This window comes from Galleria mellonella, unplaced genomic scaffold (genome assembly GCF_026898425.1).
Source record: "Galleria mellonella isolate WM207_F2 unplaced genomic scaffold, CSIRO_AGI_GalMel_v1 utg40, whole genome shotgun sequence".
In the NCBI taxonomy this organism is placed as follows: domain Eukaryota; kingdom Metazoa; phylum Arthropoda; class Insecta; order Lepidoptera; family Pyralidae; genus Galleria; species Galleria mellonella.
The window spans coordinates 6,147,676-6,165,165 of record NW_026442094.1 but is presented as its reverse complement, the minus strand read 5'-3'; the positions used below and the strand labels follow the sequence as shown (position 1 = coordinate 6,165,165).

The 17,490-nt window shown below is 38.1% G+C and overlaps 2 protein-coding genes across 8 annotated transcripts in view; both read left to right on the top strand.

The window, feature by feature from the left end:
• Nucleotides 1–3: 3 nt before the first annotated feature.
• On the top strand, nt 4–3,297 carry LOC113520335 (transient receptor potential channel pyrexia). Its single transcript, XM_026905647.3, has one exon. It carries the CDS (start codon nt 51–53, stop codon nt 2,979–2,981), a length of 2,931 nt encoding a protein of 976 aa, XP_026761448.2. The 5' UTR covers nt 4–50; the 3' UTR covers nt 2,982–3,297.
• Nucleotides 3,298–4,616: 1,319 nt separating this feature from the next.
• Nucleotides 4,617–17,490, top strand: part of LOC113520275 (protein unc-79 homolog) — a 60,310-nt gene continuing 47,436 nt past the window's right edge. For 5 of the 7 annotated variants that reach the window (XM_052898096.1, XM_052898095.1, XM_052898094.1 and 2 more), the window contains exons 1-10: nt 4,617–4,895; nt 8,768–8,887; nt 9,359–9,520; nt 10,321–10,491; nt 10,719–10,811; nt 11,119–11,304; nt 12,828–12,987; nt 14,838–14,910; nt 16,097–16,179; nt 16,746–16,877. In XM_052898096.1, coding sequence (XP_052754056.1) covers nt 4,841–4,895; nt 8,768–8,887; nt 9,359–9,520; nt 10,321–10,491; nt 10,719–10,811; nt 11,119–11,304; nt 12,828–12,987; nt 14,838–14,910; nt 16,097–16,179; nt 16,746–16,877 — 1,235 coding nt within the window. In that variant the 5' untranslated portion in view covers nt 4,617–4,840. Of the gene's footprint in view, nt 4,896–5,450; nt 5,559–8,767; nt 8,888–9,358; nt 9,521–10,320; nt 10,492–10,718; nt 10,812–11,118; nt 11,305–12,827; nt 12,988–14,837; nt 14,911–16,096; nt 16,180–16,745; nt 16,878–17,490 lie in introns of all 7 variants that reach the window. The other 2 variants (XM_052898097.1, XM_052898092.1) reach the window with 1 other exon arrangement.

Here is a 17,490-nt window from a genome sequence, read left to right as displayed (position 1 = left end):
AATTGTCCTACAATAGCTGCGCCGGCGTTCAGTGTCGCGTCGCCGTCCGCATGCCCACCACGCGCCGCATCCGCACCTTGCGGTGGTTCCGTACGCGCCGCTCCCCAAACCCCGAAGAGCTCGATGACGTCCGACCAAGAACCTTACCGCGCCGCGACATGGACCGCCGGCCCCGTGTCGCCAGGGTCCTCAGCTCACCGGCACGCGCCCAGCATCAGACCAATCCGCCCCTCGATGAGGAGTCTCTCGAACGCGCGTACCCCTCCATGGGTCACCTTGAATACGTCCTCGCTGGCTCTCCGCCACCCGCCGAGAGTGCCCCCAATATGTACGACAGCTTCGAGGAACCACCCCTGGATCTAACTGCGCACATATGCGGCGACTCGCTACGTCAAAGCGCACACGAACAAATGAGAGCAGTCGGTGGAAGATTGCGACTATTAGACGAATTGGAAAACGGCGTTATAACGGCTGAGACGGCAGCGGACACTTTTTCATCAGCTTCGGAAGCGGAGAGGAATGTTTGCTTATTTTGGACGGCGTTTCTCAAGCTTCATAACCTCTTGCCTCCTTTGTTGGACGCCGGCGCAGACCCGTTATACTATGACACGCTTGGACTGTCGCCGTTACACGTCGCAGCATTCAGTGGATCAACGGAATGTGCAAATTATCTATTATCTCGAGGAGTTGACCCCAATTACATGCCCAGATGCTTCGTGCCTCTCCATTGCGCCGCCTTCGGCAACTCAGTGCAAGTAGCTAATTTACTTATCAGCAATGGCGCTTCAGTTCATGCGGCAGTGAAATATGTCAACTGTGAAGGTGGTTTGCTTCATTGCTCTGTCAGAGCTAACTCAGTGGAATGTTTAAAGCTGTTTATATCTCACGGTGTCGATGTAAATTTGATTGAACCGGGTGGTACCAATGCTATTCATTTAGCTGCTGATTTGGGTATGATACAATGTTTGACGATACTTTTAGACACACCTGGAGCTGACCCGAATGTGAGAACGAGGGTGGGAGATCGTGAATCAACCGCATTACACCTGGCTGCCGATGGAGGTTTTATTGAATGTGTCGATTTATTGTTAGCAAAAGGCGCCGACGCAACTTTAAAAAATCATAGAGGATTCACAGCTTTACATTTAGCTGCTCGTTCATCAAGCTTGGAATGCGTGGAAGCTTTACTTCGAAAAGGGCACGCGGAACCTAACGCCAAGGATTTTGATATGAGAACTCCCCTTCATGCTGCTATTGGAAAATCGGACAGTGCTTGCGATATAATCGAAACCTTGATAAGTTGGGGAGCAAATGTAAATCAAAAGGACGAATACGGCTTTACGCCATTGCACTTGGCCGCTCTTGATGGGCTGTCTGCCTGTGTAGAGACATTAATTTATCACGGCGCTGATGTAACGACGAGATCTAAAAAAGGAAATTCGGCTCTTAACGTAATTGCACGAAAAACGCCCGCGTCTCTTGCAATGATAACAAGAAAATTGGATTGCGCTATTACTCTGCATCATTCTCAAACAAGCAACAGAGAAGTGGAACTTGAGTTAGATTTTAGAAGCATCCTTCAACATTGCTATCCACGAGAAATAAGCTATCTGAACACATTCGTCGACGAAGGGCAAAAAGAATTTCTCCTTCATCCTCTATGTTCAGCTTTTTTATATATAAAGTGGGAGAAAATACGTAAATATTATGTTGCCAGACTATTTTTAAGTTTCATTTTTGTTCTTTGTCTCACATTATACGTACTAACCGCTCTTGCGCATAACTGTTATAATGGCAGTAAAGACATGGAGGAAACTATACAAGAACAAGAATTATGCCAAAAACAGTCAATACTTGGAGATTTATTGAGAAAAAATCCTTTTGTCATAGAAATGCAGTGGTGGGTGTTGGCTGGAATTACAATTTTTGAGATATTTCGAAAAGTATACGGTATAGCCGGTTATTCTACAGTGAAACAATATTTAACTCAATCTGAGAATATAATCGAATGGTTTGTGATTGTGAGCGTTTTCCTAATATCTTACATATACACAAATATTACGTATACATGGCAAAATCATGTCGGTGCATTTGCCGTACTCGCCGGATGGACTAATTTAATGATGATGATCGGTCAACTACCAGTTTTCGGAACTTATGTAGCCATGTACCAAAAGGTACAGAAAGAATTCGCAAAACTACTAATGGCATACTCCTGCATCCTGATCGGTTTCACAATAAGCTTCTGCGTCATATTTCCTGATTCGTCATCATTCGCTAATCCGTTTATGGGTTTTATAACAGTTCTGACAATGATGATTGGGGAATTGAACTTGGATTTACTATTGAACGAGCCGGATGGCAACGATCCGCCTGTACTTTTAGAATTCTCCGCTCAAATAACTTACGTACTGTTTCTTATGTTTGTTACGGTCGTACTCATGAATTTGCTCGTCGGCATAGCAGTTCATGATATTCAAGGTTTGAGGAAAACCGCAGGCCTTTCTAAACTAGTTCGTCAGACGAAACTAATATCATATATGGAGTTGGCTCTCTTCAATGGATACCTACCGAAATGCTTGCTAAAAATATTACATTCGTCAGCGCTTGTCTCCCCACAAGCGTATAGAGTGGTACTCAGCGTCAAGCCGTTGAATCCGAGTGAGAAGCGATTGCCTAGGGACATAATGATGGCAGCATACGATATAGCGAAAATGAGAAAGCAGTATGGGCACACAATTTCATCTAGTGGGTCGACAACAGGCGCGTATTCCTGTTTCAAGAAATACGAACACCATAACGATTCGGGTTACCGAGAATACGGATACTCATCGACTTTAGGAAGTCTCCAGGCAAGGTTGGACGAGACGTCGGAAAATGTGCGCCAACTGACTCAGGAAGTGAGGGAATTAAAGAAGTTAATAAGTGCACAGCAGCTCGTGATACAACAAGCACTGGCCGGCGCGATGGACAACCGTTGATGATATAATGGTCGACGGAATCATTTAGTTTCAATGCCAACGGTACACAAGTCAATAAACTATAGCGAGCATGCATTGTCGAACATTTGTACTCGTTTAAAACCTATTGTGGACGGTGCGGACTTAAAATTCTGAGCGGTGATATTTTTTGCTTTACATTTGTATAGATATCTAAGGAATTAAGTTTATATAAAATATTATATTAAAGGAACATTATTCTGTAACTATTGTTTAGTGACGCAGGACGTTCTAAATACTAATTGTATTTATGTAATGTTTCCTTCTATTGTGATCTGATTAAATGACATGACATTAAGGATGTTTTATTATCACCTGCTCCATAATCACATAAGTAGACTCTATCTATGAGAACATGGAGTAATATGATATGAAATATTTTTTATAATATTTAGAATGCCAAACGAGATGACTCCCATTTAATGGAAAGTGGTAACCGTCGCCGTATCTAAGTATGATCCCCCTGGTAATCCCCTTGCTTAACTATTCTTGAGGATGTTGGAGAATTTCATCCAAGACTTATTTCAACAATTATAGTAATATATCCAGTATAAGTATACAGGTGGAGCTGTCTCTTAGAGTTTCTTGTTTTTCGAGTCGAATAAATAAATAACAATCTTGATGGTGTAGCGGTGATGCACACTGTCTTACAATATCTTATCAGCCATTAACTGTCCACTGCTGAACATAGGCCTCCCCTACTGGATTTTTACCAGTAGTTACCACGCATGAGAGGCGGGAAGGTAACCGCAGTTAGGTTTTGGTGATGTTGCCCATCCTTCGAGTGTTAAATTTCCTCAGTCACCTCTTACGACAGACACGGGACAGAAGGGTGTGGCCCATTCTATGCCGGGACCAGATGGCGGGCATACTGCCCTGCCATACGATAATTATTCCTGTACGATACAAAAATTTGTATTCATGAATGTTAATTTATATTTCTTGATATACATATTTTTTATTTTAGCACGATATGTGACACCAATCTGCGCGAGCATAGAGACAATATGTATCATTAAATTAAAACAATATATATATATGTAATAAATTAAAACAAAATAATATATATGTTATTAAGTATCCACTAGTTTGATTGAGATTAAGAAACCTGAACCTGACTGATTTTTCATGGTTTTTATTAATCAAATTATGGTAAAGCACGACGGCTGAGTGAAATTATATGTAGCTAAAATGTAGAAGGAATACGAAACCTTGGTTTCTATTAAGATATTGTAAACAGTACGTCACGTCCTAATAAATACATTATCTACGTAGAGAATTCCAAAGGTCCAATTAACATTTATATTTTGGCTTTATGTGTATTTTGAAATTACGATTAGAAAAGAAGCCGGAAACTATTAGCTATCATAACACACGTTCAATTTATATACATATTTAAAGCAGCTCTTAGTTTAGTTATATGAATGAATAAAATTAATTAAATATTTTATTTTTTAATATTAAGATATATTACGCAACATAGTAATGTAAGTAATGTATTTGGATAGGCACAAGATCTCATAGGATACGATAAAAAACATACGGAAGTACTTTAAGTGACAGATACAAATTGACGCTGACATTGACATTTCATTATAGGTACACAGCGCAGCGCACAGCTGACTGATTGTCCTGCGCGCGGCAAACCAAAACAATCCTTGTCACCGGTTCCCCGGGGATCGGGGAATCGATCAATAGCTTGAAGAGAAAGGAAAATCTAGATTCAGGTCTTATCTCTTTCGCCCGGTCGGTTATTCGTGTTTTAAAACCTGAACTGCTGTTATTGATTGAACTACGTACCGTGCCGTTGATGTTAACCGCGAGTGTAGACCGGCGCTTCAATGCAGGGCAGTTTCAAGATTCAGCTCATAAACATGGGAACACGGGCCGCGGCCTGTAAGCATATCCTCAATAACTTCTCTGCTTTAGCACTGAGATTATTAATTGAGGAAACGTGGTTGCGAGCTTGTTTACCAGTTATTATGTGAATCTGGCGCGCGAAGGATATCGCATTTGAAATTCGAACATCTTGTGCAATCATTAACCGCGGTGATTATAACGATCTATTTTAAGAACTGGTTGTTAAATATCTTTAGGAAAATAGAACAAGTGTATTTAAAATACTCGTAGTTCATTAATAAATAATTATATGAGTGTCTGCCATGAAAATTCTGCCTATAATTATTTTTTCCATTGCCATAGATAAAAGTTGCGATCTTAATACTCTAATAAAATGCGCGTTTCTACGTTTCCACGAAATATCGCTGATGCTTGCATGCACATTACCCATGGGCGTAACCAGGTAGTCCAACTTTGGTACTTACCAAAGATATTTTATAATATAACCAGATTAAAATCAAATAACTGACACAAAATTATGGCATTATGTGATTTGTCCTTTGATTTTAAATACCTAGTTACGCTTATGATAATAACACATTTGTTTTTCAGAGGTATCTGAAACGGGTGAGGGCCCATTGCGTAGTCACTTTTTGTGTGTCCCAATGCAGGCACAGGCGTGCGAAATGCAGTTTGTATTGGAGCCGCTGAATCAGAAAGGTGAGCTTGTTGGGGGTGATCTGTCTTGCACCATTTGGTTTGAGTGTTTGCGGAACCCTGGCCGCACGTTCAATGCTTTGCCCCGTCTGTCGTTTTATAGGGTTGCCATTTCCATACTGCATATATTTAAAAAAAAAATATGGGTTAAATATAAATATTTATAAAATGACCTTAGTGGCTAAAAAATATTCTGTTAATTAAAGCATAATACATAACAGTGTCAATTATGTGGTGTATTTTCTATTTATACAAATAGAAAATTCATATGTTTATGACAGTAATCTCTTAAGGGATAGTAATTAACAATGTTTGTTTGTTACACTTGTGACTATTGCATAATTAAAATGAATAATTATTAAATAAATAGACAGTGTCATTACTATTATTTCTGTCTTCACACTCTTAATGTGTTTTTAAAATTAAAACTATAACTTATTAATGGCAACACTATTCCTTAATTGTTAAAGGCCCCTCACACTGCATCTGTTCCTTATCTGTTTAGGTCTATTTTCCTATAGAGTATTTTCATTGTAGTGCACAGAGCATCACTGTTAAGTACCATGGAAAAGTAATCTTTAACACTTTGTAATTATGTTCTTTATTACATGTTAATCCCTATATTGTCAAGTGATAAAGAAACATATTTCAAGGTATTAAAGTTCAAAGTGATTGCTGTAAATTATTTTGTAAAAAGGCAACAACCCTGGTTCTGTCCTCTAAGACAAGATGCACGATACTGTTGATGTAATGTTTACCCACCCATCCATTTCATGTTGTTAGCAACATTCTTCATGTTTGATTCCTCAGTCAGTGTTGATTGTTTGTGGCTCACCTTTCTTTCAGGTTAGGCTTATCTAGTACTTGTACCCTTCTCTTCTAGGGACTTTGCACATAGGGTGTAATGGAAAATATTTACCAGTATAATACCAAACAATAGAATTTCAGAAACTGAACAACTATCTTGAAAGAATATAATTGTTTGAATATAGGAATGTAATTTTTTAAATGTTTTGTTTTTCATTTTTTAACAAGCAGTGGCGAAAAATTTAACTGCAGCCATTTTCAATTAGTTAAAATAATATTTGTAGTATCTTCTTGTTTTTTATTTTGTTTTATACTACATTTGTGCCAAACAAACATAAGGCATGTCAGATGGTATATGGGGTTACCATAGCTTATGAACACCTGTAACACTAGGAATGTCACATGTGCATTGCCAACCCTTCAGTAACCTTGAGACACCTTTTTTGAACCTCATGCTATAATTTTATTTGATATAAAATTATAATTCTGTGAATTATAAATTGCGTAAATGACATATATGTAGTCCAAGTTGGCTAACTGGCCATGTTACTGGGAGAAAGTTGTTCAATTTCTTGAATACTTGGTTTTAAATTATCCTCTATCTGCTACACCCTGTTTTCTTAGTTATAAATGGTTATAAGCATGTCCTGTGACTGCCTCTAATTCACCATGTACCATGTTTCATTACATTCATATGTGTTTATGTAACACAATCATGTCATATAATTTTTAAATATTTGTATCCAAAAAGTGTACCTTTATGATATGATTTTATTATGACTGTCTGTATATATTTATATGTTATATAATCTCTTTTACAGTATAAGTTTAATCAACATGAATACTTATTATGTAAAATGGTAATTCTCGCATAGAAATGTTAATTTAATTAGCTAAGTTTTTTGATAGACTTCTTTCTATCATATTTAAAATAACTGTTTCAGATAGGATAATATACTAGTTATATTTTTTTTTTCTAACATATTTACGAACTGTCGAAAACTTAATTTTATTGTCTATAAATATAGACATCTATATTCTATATTGATATTATATAATTTATGATTTATAAATAAATCAGAATAGCAACTTACCAAGCATAGACTGATATAGTTTATTTAATTTTATATAAATAATTTGCTGACAATATGTCAAATAAAAAACTTATAATATAGCTTCAAAATCCTGTTATTAAATAACTGGTGTAATTTTAACTGGATAAATCCAGTTATTTTTTTTTAAACGTTGTGTGTATTCGTGCGTAACGGGAATTTAACGAACTTATTGTTACTTTATACAATGACCCGAAGCGTTGTACGCCCTCTGAAGAATTTTTTATTAATTAATTATTAGTATTGAATATTGTAAATAACTTGATATGTATATAAAATTAAAATTGCCTGTAGTGTGTAAGTGTGTAAATAAAAGAAGACTTCCGGATGAAGTAGAAACAATTGCCAGAAACGACAAACACGGTAATTTTGTTAAATTCTCGTTATGTATCTATATAGATATTGGATTTATATTGTACGTTTGGTGGCACTCGTCATACCTTGCTCCGTGTGAGCAAGTAAATGGGATTAATGTATGACTATTAGCCGCGTATGGATAGATTGGCAGCGAAGGAAAGAGTATGCGTTACACGGTTGTTCGCTTGTATGTCACTTCATAGGTGTACTTCGTATAAAATTGACGGGTTACACGACTATATTTTATTCTTTTAAACCAAAGGGTTCGCATTGCATCGGATCGGAAAGATACGAACGGATGCGGCGACAGCCGATCGCATCCGGCAAGATGTCGACGCATGCGATCGGCTCCTCACCATCGTTTGCTGAACGTATCTGTTTTCGCGCCTAGTGAAATAGTTTCATTCTTATCGTGTTAATGTGTTCTAATTTTGAAAGATAGTTGAAGTTGACGTAATATTGTTGACATTAGAAGAAATAATCATAAAACACAGAAGAGCAAAAGAAAATTACTGATACCGCCCGGCCACGGCTGTGAGCGCACGCAGCGACAGCTGAAAGAATCCGATCGGAAACGACGACAAGTAAACGAAGCCGATTGTGCATCACAGCATACTTTCGGCTACGAAAATTTGTAAAATTCGTTCCGATCCAATCCGATGCGAGCCGTTTGGTGGAAATCATCCTTAGTCTCTAGGTAGAGTGCGGAATTCCTTGGACTTATTTTCGCTTGAACACTTATAAATCCAATTGTTATAATTACATAAGGAATCCACGAGTCTCAACGGTTTTAGATTTGCGAGTATTTTTTTAAATTTCTAATTTATACATGAAGCTAAGGAAGGTATGTTTTGACTTAAATATATTTAATATACTATTTTTAAACATTATATTCTTTTAGTAAGTAATTAATACTATTATACGTTTCATCGATAGTCACGGCGAAGATCCGCAGCCTGTATGACTGTCAGCTGCGGTTGATGCACAATATACAACCACTGCCCTCTGGCGTTGATATTGCGAATACTGTCAAATACTTCTCACAGACTCTCCTTAGTAAGTATGGCCATTTCAAATTGCATATGATATAATATACTTTCAATTTATTTTACAGTGTACTAGTAGCTTATGTTAAAAAAATGTCATGTTTCTCGACGATCGGTTAAACTATTGGGGCATCAAGAGCTGACAAATTCACGTTATAAATTATAAAATAATTAAAGTTTAAACTAAATTTAATTTCTTTTAATTCTGATTACTTTTAATTTTAATTACTCATAAAATTATTAAAAAATTAGAGCATTTGAAACTATTCTTTTAATTTTAATTAACCTACTGTTGATTAAATGCGAAAATTTAAGATGGGAGTTTGTTGTTATTTCAAGCAACATTACTTAACGGATTTGAATGAAATTTGGATCACGAATAGGTTTTATCCTGATTTAAATCATTGGATACTTTATATAATGATTTATCCAGGCGAAGCCCCAAAATATAGGTTGTAAGAAATATTTTTTCTGTCATTAGGTGTGCTAAAAGATGTGCCACGATCACCGCTGGAGATGCTGCGTGATGCAGACAATGATGCGGATAGAATGATCCTATACCCGAATTTGGACTATAAGGGCCTGTTTAATGCCATATCACAGTTGGTCGACGCTGCGCCACACCTTCAGTATGGAATACAGGGTGAGTTAAATAAATAAGTCCCGATAGTGTATTTAAATATGCGTAAACAATACAAAAGTTTAAAATTTACTTTTAGGATAACTATTATCTTCTTTCATTCGATGTTTGTTTAAATTGTAGTATTTGACATTTAATTGTGCCCCGTTGGACGCCAATTGGGAACAGGAGTGATGTATTTCTATATATCATTTGGCTGTATGAATTTGTATTTATATTTGGCTCGCCATCGACAGGGAGTTCACCCTCATACCCTACAGCCTAAATGGTCGCGTACAACGCGGTTTCAGAGATGTTTTCTCCCACGAACGCTCAGGTTATGGAATGAGCTCTCTGCCGAGGTTTTCCTAAGAGACGACAGCATGGGGTTCTTCAAAAGGGGGGTAAAGAGGTTTCGTCAGGGTAATACCTCTGGTATTGCAGGCGTTCATAGGCTACCGCTTACCATCAGGTGGGCCATATGTTTGTTTGCCACCTAAGTGGTATAAAAAATATACCATTCATGACACCTTCACTGTAACTTAACTGATAGTTTGGAACTAGATGGCTCTACACGTCATATATCTTGTACTATTTATTTATTATTAACTAGCTTTTAACTGCGATATCGTCCGCATAACTGGGATATGTCCTTTGACTGGAATAAAAATAGTCTCTGTTCTTCTTCAATCCATATTCCAAACCACATTTTATAGTGATTGGTTAAGCTGTTAAGGCGCTAAGAGATAAGAAATAAGCAATTGTTCCTATATTTATACTCGTTTTCCCATTTATAATATTAGTAAGGATTTACATTGTTACAGCATTCGGGCAAGCGGTCCTCCAGTGTCTCGGCTGTTTGCTGCCGTTTCTGGAGTATGACATGATCGACAATCTGCCGTACCTGGTGGCGTACTGCGTAGCAGTGTTTCCCGTTGCACTGCACCAAGAAATACTGCATTTGCTCTGCTATTATATACTGCCCTTCACTATCAGTAAGTATACAGTTATATCAATTACCTTATTATATAAATAAGTTATTCTGAGTTAAGTCAGCACAGGTGGATTTGCCACAGAACATATGTTTATTTAAACGAGATACAATTTATCAAGAAAAACGCGCTTACTACCTACACTTTTTCTTCATATACCTACTTCTATTTGATCCTTCGCGCCGGATATATAGCAACAATTATTGAAGTATTAATTTAAATATTCACAGCACGAAAGTACTCTGGACAGGAGGAAGAGAGTCAAGCTTCTCAATCTGTGGCCGCCATTATAATGATGGTTTTCCAACACTCAAGTAATCCCGGTGAGTGAGAGGCATTATAAATAACTCCGAGATATATATTATGACACTTTATGTATAATATGTATATTGTTAGATGGTATGATATAACAAAATAATTTATTTTGATTTTAAAACCTTAGTACTAAACCAATTTTGATCAAATTTCTATAAGATCAATCTGAAAGTATATTTTTAAAGATAAAAATGCATTTTACAAATAGCTTTATAAATGACAGAGTTTTGAGGTAACAAACATGAAAAAATGGGGAAGGCTTATGTATAGTAAACTCCAATGACTATCTGACTTGCCACTTGCACATGACTGCAGCTCACCACTGCCAGCTGCTGGAGTGCCTCATGTGGATGAAGCAGTCGGTGGTGAAGGACGTGCTATGCGTGATCGCGTACGGCACGTGGGGCGCGCGCCTGTCCGCTGCCAAGCTGCTTTTCTACTACTGGCCGCCCTTCGACGCCAAGCTCTTCGACCGGAAGGGGCTACTCTGCAAGTTCTCCAGTCAGTCTCTCATTCTGTTCTTGCTTAAAAAAAATGTTTTTACATTTTTTTTTACACACTTTAATTGTTGAACCTACTTGTTGAAGTAACTTGCTGCTTACCTACCCAGCTTACGAATCTGACAATGTATTAGAACTACACACCATACACAGTATCTCAAATTTCACAACAGTATCCCAATACATAAACCATCCATAAACACGACTACAGAGAAACACAACATAAAATTAAAAACATGCAAATCACTACACAACACTCATCACAACACATATATTTTTAAAATACACACCAATCCAACTTCGAAATTTTATTCCACCCTGATGAGCATGAGCGTAAACCGATAGTGTAACAGAATTCATCAACATGTAGGATGTCCTGTTGATGAATTCGGTACATTACCGAATTCGTACAATACCAAACACATGTGTATGTACATAAACATACTCAAATCTCCATCTATTTGTGTCTCAAATTCAATCCCACCCTGGTGAGTACGAGCGTAAACCGATAGTGTAATCGAACTCACCAATAGGGAAACCTTAACGCATTTACCTCTACCAACACATAACATCTAACACACACATTCCCAACTCCCCAATCATCCCTCTCCCAAATTCAATCCCACCCTGGTGAGTACGAGCGTAAACGGATAGCGTAACCGTGCTCATCTAATGGGATGCCCTAATTACACTCAACTCCCAAAAAAAAAAATATATACTGCAATGTAACACACATAGCTTGTTTAGATTAGGTATTCTAAGTTTTTTTTTTTTTTAATAGATATATGACGTAGATGTATGACGCCTATAGACATGAGCAGTACCATGGACATAACAGAGTATACTGTTTCGCCCATGATACCCCCCATGCGTTGCCATTCCTGAGGACTCAGGTGTTATTTCTCCGTACCCAGTAAATTCACGCCATATCCCACCCTTCAAACCGAAACACAGCCATGCAAACAACTGCTTTGCGGTTGAAACCCGAATGGGACAGAGGTACCCAAGCAATCGACATTTGTACAAAGTCTCCCTCTGTTTATTTAAAAACAGTTCCTCTAACTGATTTTGCTGAATTTTTTAAATACAGATTGCAAAAATATTGTTATATGTTCGGGACTGTAATTAACTGGATTTTTTAAAATATATTACTAATGCTATTTCATCTTATGAGCTTAGAACACATGATGTACGTTCGATAGAAGTTAGGTCTCGATGTATTTATTGATTTTAAACGAAAGTCAATATTTGTTGTCCTTTATAACGAATGACTCAGCACATAATTTTGTTTTTTTACATCACTGAGGGCAAACGGCTCACCTGATGGTAAGTGACTACCGCCGCCCATGGTCACCCACAACACCAACGGCATTGCAGGTATGCTGCCGGCCTTTTAAAAAGGAATTTACTTTCCCGCTCTGCCCCTCTACATCGAGGCGTGGTGTAAACCCTGTATCAGGGGGGCCGTCAGCTTGTTTTGCCATTCTAAGTTGTATAAAATAAGTGTATGTATACGTTCCGCAGACGATCTGGTGCCGTTCCTCTGCCAGCGCGACATGTGCCCGAACGCGGGCACGGCGGAGGCGGCCAAGGTGTGCTACGACCACTGCATCAGCGTCACTTTCGCTTCCGACACGCCGCCGCCGCTCTACCTCTGCATCGAGTGCGCCAACGAAATACACAGGTACCCCATTCCTTCATAGCCTTGTACCTTACTGCTGGACATAAGCCTACTCCTGCTCAGTAGGGGGGAAAAGGGATTGTTAGTAATGCGGACTACCAGTCCCATTACTAGCAATTGACTTTGTCGGGTCGACCTCCACGTGGTCCTCCTTGTAAACCATTGTACTAAATTCCAGTATTCATTACGATGGGCTGATCTGCCTTTCTAATCTCACCTATCATCCCTTATTGGTACCTCACCAGCGATTACCATTAGAGCAGGCGGGGTTACCATTCCATTATCGTCCATTAAAAAACCCCTGCTCAGCTTCCATCCTCAACGATATGATCCTTTATTGGTGCGCCAGCGTATACCGATAGCGCGAGCGGGTTGTCATTCCATTATCATCCAATCTATGAATAACACCCCATGGTCACTGTCTATGATGTAGCAGCCCTTATGAAATCATTCGAGATTGTCTCTCTATCCATATGAGATCCGCCACGACCTCTTTGAATTTTCAAGGAAACAATCGCTTGAGAAGCGACTCATATTTCCTGATACACTCAAGTACCTCCAATCACTATATTATAATATGATCTTGTGTTAACACTGATACATGCTTAGACAATGGCGCACTAGTATAAACGTAGTTGGTAGGCCGTGTAAATTATTACAACGGAACGGTCACCATACTACCCTGCAAATTGGATATGAATCGCTCGGTTGAGACGTCCTCTGTGTGACACTACACTTGACTACTACAAGACTGTCTTATTGTTACACTGTAAAACTTATGATAATATATCTATTTTAAAGTAAAATGGAAACTATTAAATATATATTAGGACTATTACTACACCAACCGTAGTATTTCTTAATATTGTATCTAACATCTTGTTCATGTGTTTTTGTCACCTTTCGGTGTCTGGATGATTTAACCAATCGTTGTAAGCTTTCATATACACTTAGTATTTGAAAGTAGTCTTGCAGGCGAAGTTGCGAGTAAAACTTTTTAAAAGTTTTCAAAATTAAGAACTACATTGGCGTCTTTTCAGGAATCAACGACGTATTCATTGTCAACTGTACATAATGAGTAAATCTGGGGGGAAAGGGATTGTTATTATTGGAAATCTATCAGGTTGACCTCTATTCGGTTACCCCCGGCCCCGATAATATAATACCGTGCCCACGGAAACCATCTTTATTAATTCTTCATAAATTCATCACTATGGGCCAATTGACCTGTTTCGTCTTCACCTATCATCTCTCACTGGTGCCCCGCTATTGTATACCGATAGCGCATGCGGGGTTACCATTCTATAATCAGCTCATAATCTATACTAATATTATAAAGAGGAAAGATTTGTATTTTTGTGTGTATGTATGTTTGTAATAATTAAACTCAAAAACTACTTTGCCGATTTTAAAAATGTTGTAAAAATGTCCACCCGTGCAAAGCCGGGACGGGCCGCTAGTATATACAAATATTAAAAAAAGATGTATATGTAAGTCTATACTATTTTTTTTAATGATTGAATTTTATTTACCAAATATTGGTGATTGCTAATTGCCAGTAGCAGATCTTAAAATTAAATACATTTGTTTAGCAATATTTAGAAATACAAACGATTATGGAATGAGCTCCCTGTCAAGGCTTTCTCCAGACACTACAGCATGGGGTTCTTTAAAACGGGGGCTAAAAAGGTTTCTTCAGGGTTGGCAACGCGCGCGTTATACCTCTGGTATTGCAGGCGTTCATAGGCTACGGTAACCGCTTACCATCAGGTTGACTGTATGCTTGTTTGCCGCCTCAGTGGTAAAAAAAAAATATCGTTACATGGGTGTGTAAATTTTTTTTACAATTACAGAGAGCATCCAAATCAACGTTTCTTCGACATTCTACACCCGCAACAGCAAGTGTCTATGGTGTGTGAGAACAAGGTGAGAGATGTTCAACCTTGAATTTTTATCTTTGGTATTAAGACTCAACTTTATTGAAGTTTATGTTATACTATTTTTTTTTATACAACTTAGAATGGCAATCAAGCTGACGGTCCACCTGATGGAAAGCGGTAACCGTCGCCTATAGACATGAGCAGTACCATGGACATAACAGAGTATACTGTTTCGCCCATGATACCCCCCATGCGTTGCCATTGCTGAGGACTCAGGTGTGACATATATATCTTTCTACGTTATCCTAACTATAATTATTATAAATGCAAGAGTTCGTTCGTTTATTACGCTTTCTCGCTTAAATCACTGAATCGATTATAATAAATATTGGTACAGAAATAGATGTGACTCTAGAGACGGTTAGAGGTAATTTTTCTGCCAAAAAACTTATAAAAGTGGAGAGGGATAGATAATTTTTGTATGAAACTTTTCATTGCTATGTCCTTCAAACTTTGCAGAATTATTGTGTATAATTCATAATTGAAATATGTTTTCTCTCACAAACTACTCCGTAAAGGGGGTGAGTTTATTTTTATAACTATTTTATCTTTACAAATACCAATACTAACAACCAGAATTGTTGAATAAAATCAATATAAACGCGAGCGAAGCCGTGGGTAAAAGTTAAAAAATATTGTAATTTTTTTTTATACAATCGCCCATAATACCTCCCATGCGTTGCCATTCCTGAGGACTCAGGTGTTATTCCTCTGTACCCTGTAAATTCACGCCATATCCCACCCTTCCGAAACATAGCCATGCAAACACAACTGCTTCACGGTTGAAACACGAATAGGACAGAGGTATCCAAGCAATTGATTTTTGTACAAAGTTTCCCTCTGGTTAATTAATTATAATTCTAATTTCTTTAGGTCGGATTATTAGTAATTCCGGACTATCAGTCTCATTGCTAGCAATATACCTTGTCAGGGTATCGTCACCACTCGAAACCATCGTGCTGAATTCCAGGTGTATTCATCACGGTGGGCTAATTGACTTGCTTTTTCATTCTCACCTATCATCCCTCACTGGTGCCCCACCAGTGTATACTGTTACAGTTGTTGTATTTTATTGTTTTATTATTAAAGTATATTAATACAAGTGTAAAGAAAAAGCTTTATTTATTCAGAATAAAATAAATAATTAATTACAATATTTATTTTCTTCACAGAATTGTCGTTCAACTGATAAAGCAGCATATTCCATTTGCTTTTCGAATGAATGCGCCAGTTATAACGGAAATCACCCTATCAGGTACACGAATGTCTGTTTTTTTTTATTTTATAATATACAAATAATGTAAATTTAACACTAAGTATGGAATGATTACCAATGGAAGATTTTGTATAAAAGTCGTTTGCTTGGATACCTCTGTCCCATTCGTGTTTCAACCGTAAAGCAGTTGTGTTTGCATGGCTGTGTTTATATTGTGTGCACGGTTTGAAGGGTGGGATATGGCCGTGAAATTACAGGGTACAGAGGCATAACACCTGAGTTCTCAGGAATGGTAACGCATGGGGGTATCAATACCATAATCAATCTATCTTCCGTGGTATAACAATCTACCAACGCGAGCAGTTAACGCGGATCGCTCACCGAGTATGACGCGTCATATAAGAAAGCTGCACGCTTTTGCACGCACACAGCGTTGCCGACCTTCCTTCGACTAAAGATCGGTTGAAACACGAATGGGACAGTGGTACCCAAGCAATCGACTTTTATACAAAGTCTCCCTCTGGTAATGTTGAATACAATGCTGAATGTGGTGGAATCCTTAAAATGAAAAATTTATAATAATCTTGTCGTATATCACGTGGCAGGTACTGCCAGCAGTGCCACGGCAACCGCCACAACGTGCGGCGTGGCGGCGACCACGTGGTACACACGCGGCTGCCTCCCGCCTGGCAGATGGACTCCGACATGCAGACCAACCTCGTCGAGGCCATCATCAGGTATGCATGTGCTGCGAATTAGATGTTGAAACGCAGATCTCTGATGAGGATAACATCTAACAATTTATTTCTCAAAATAATAACATGGACGTCACAGTGTATTATGGGCGAAACAGCAATTAATATAAATTTCCCAGAGGGAGATCTTTGTACAAAAGTCGATTGCTTGGGTACCATTGTCCCATTCGTGTTTCAACCGTAAAGCAGTTGTGTTTGCTTGACTATGTTTCGGTTTGAACGGTGGGATATGGCGTGAATTTACTCGGTACGAAGGAATAGCACCTGAGCCCTCAGGAATGACAACGCATGAGGGGTATCATGGGTGAAACAGTATACTCTGCTACGTCCATGGTACTGCTCATGTCTATAGGCGACGGTTACCACTTTCCATCAGGTGGGTCATCAGCTTGTTTGCCATTCTAAGTTATATAAAAAAAAATTCTGTGATGCCCGTGATTTTATTGATGTCTATAGACAACAGTTACTATTTTCTATCAAATAAACAAAATAATCTTGCCTTGGTGTTATATCAAATGGGCGGAAGAAACTGCTCGGTTTTAATTGCTGAGTTGATTTTTATTAGGATTTATTTTATTTATTTATTTATTATTTA

Coding starts and splice junctions, on each gene's coding strand:
- LOC113520335 (XM_026905647.3), top strand. CDS start 51: ATGCCCACCACGCGCCGCATCCGCACCTTGCGGTGGTTCCGTACGCGC.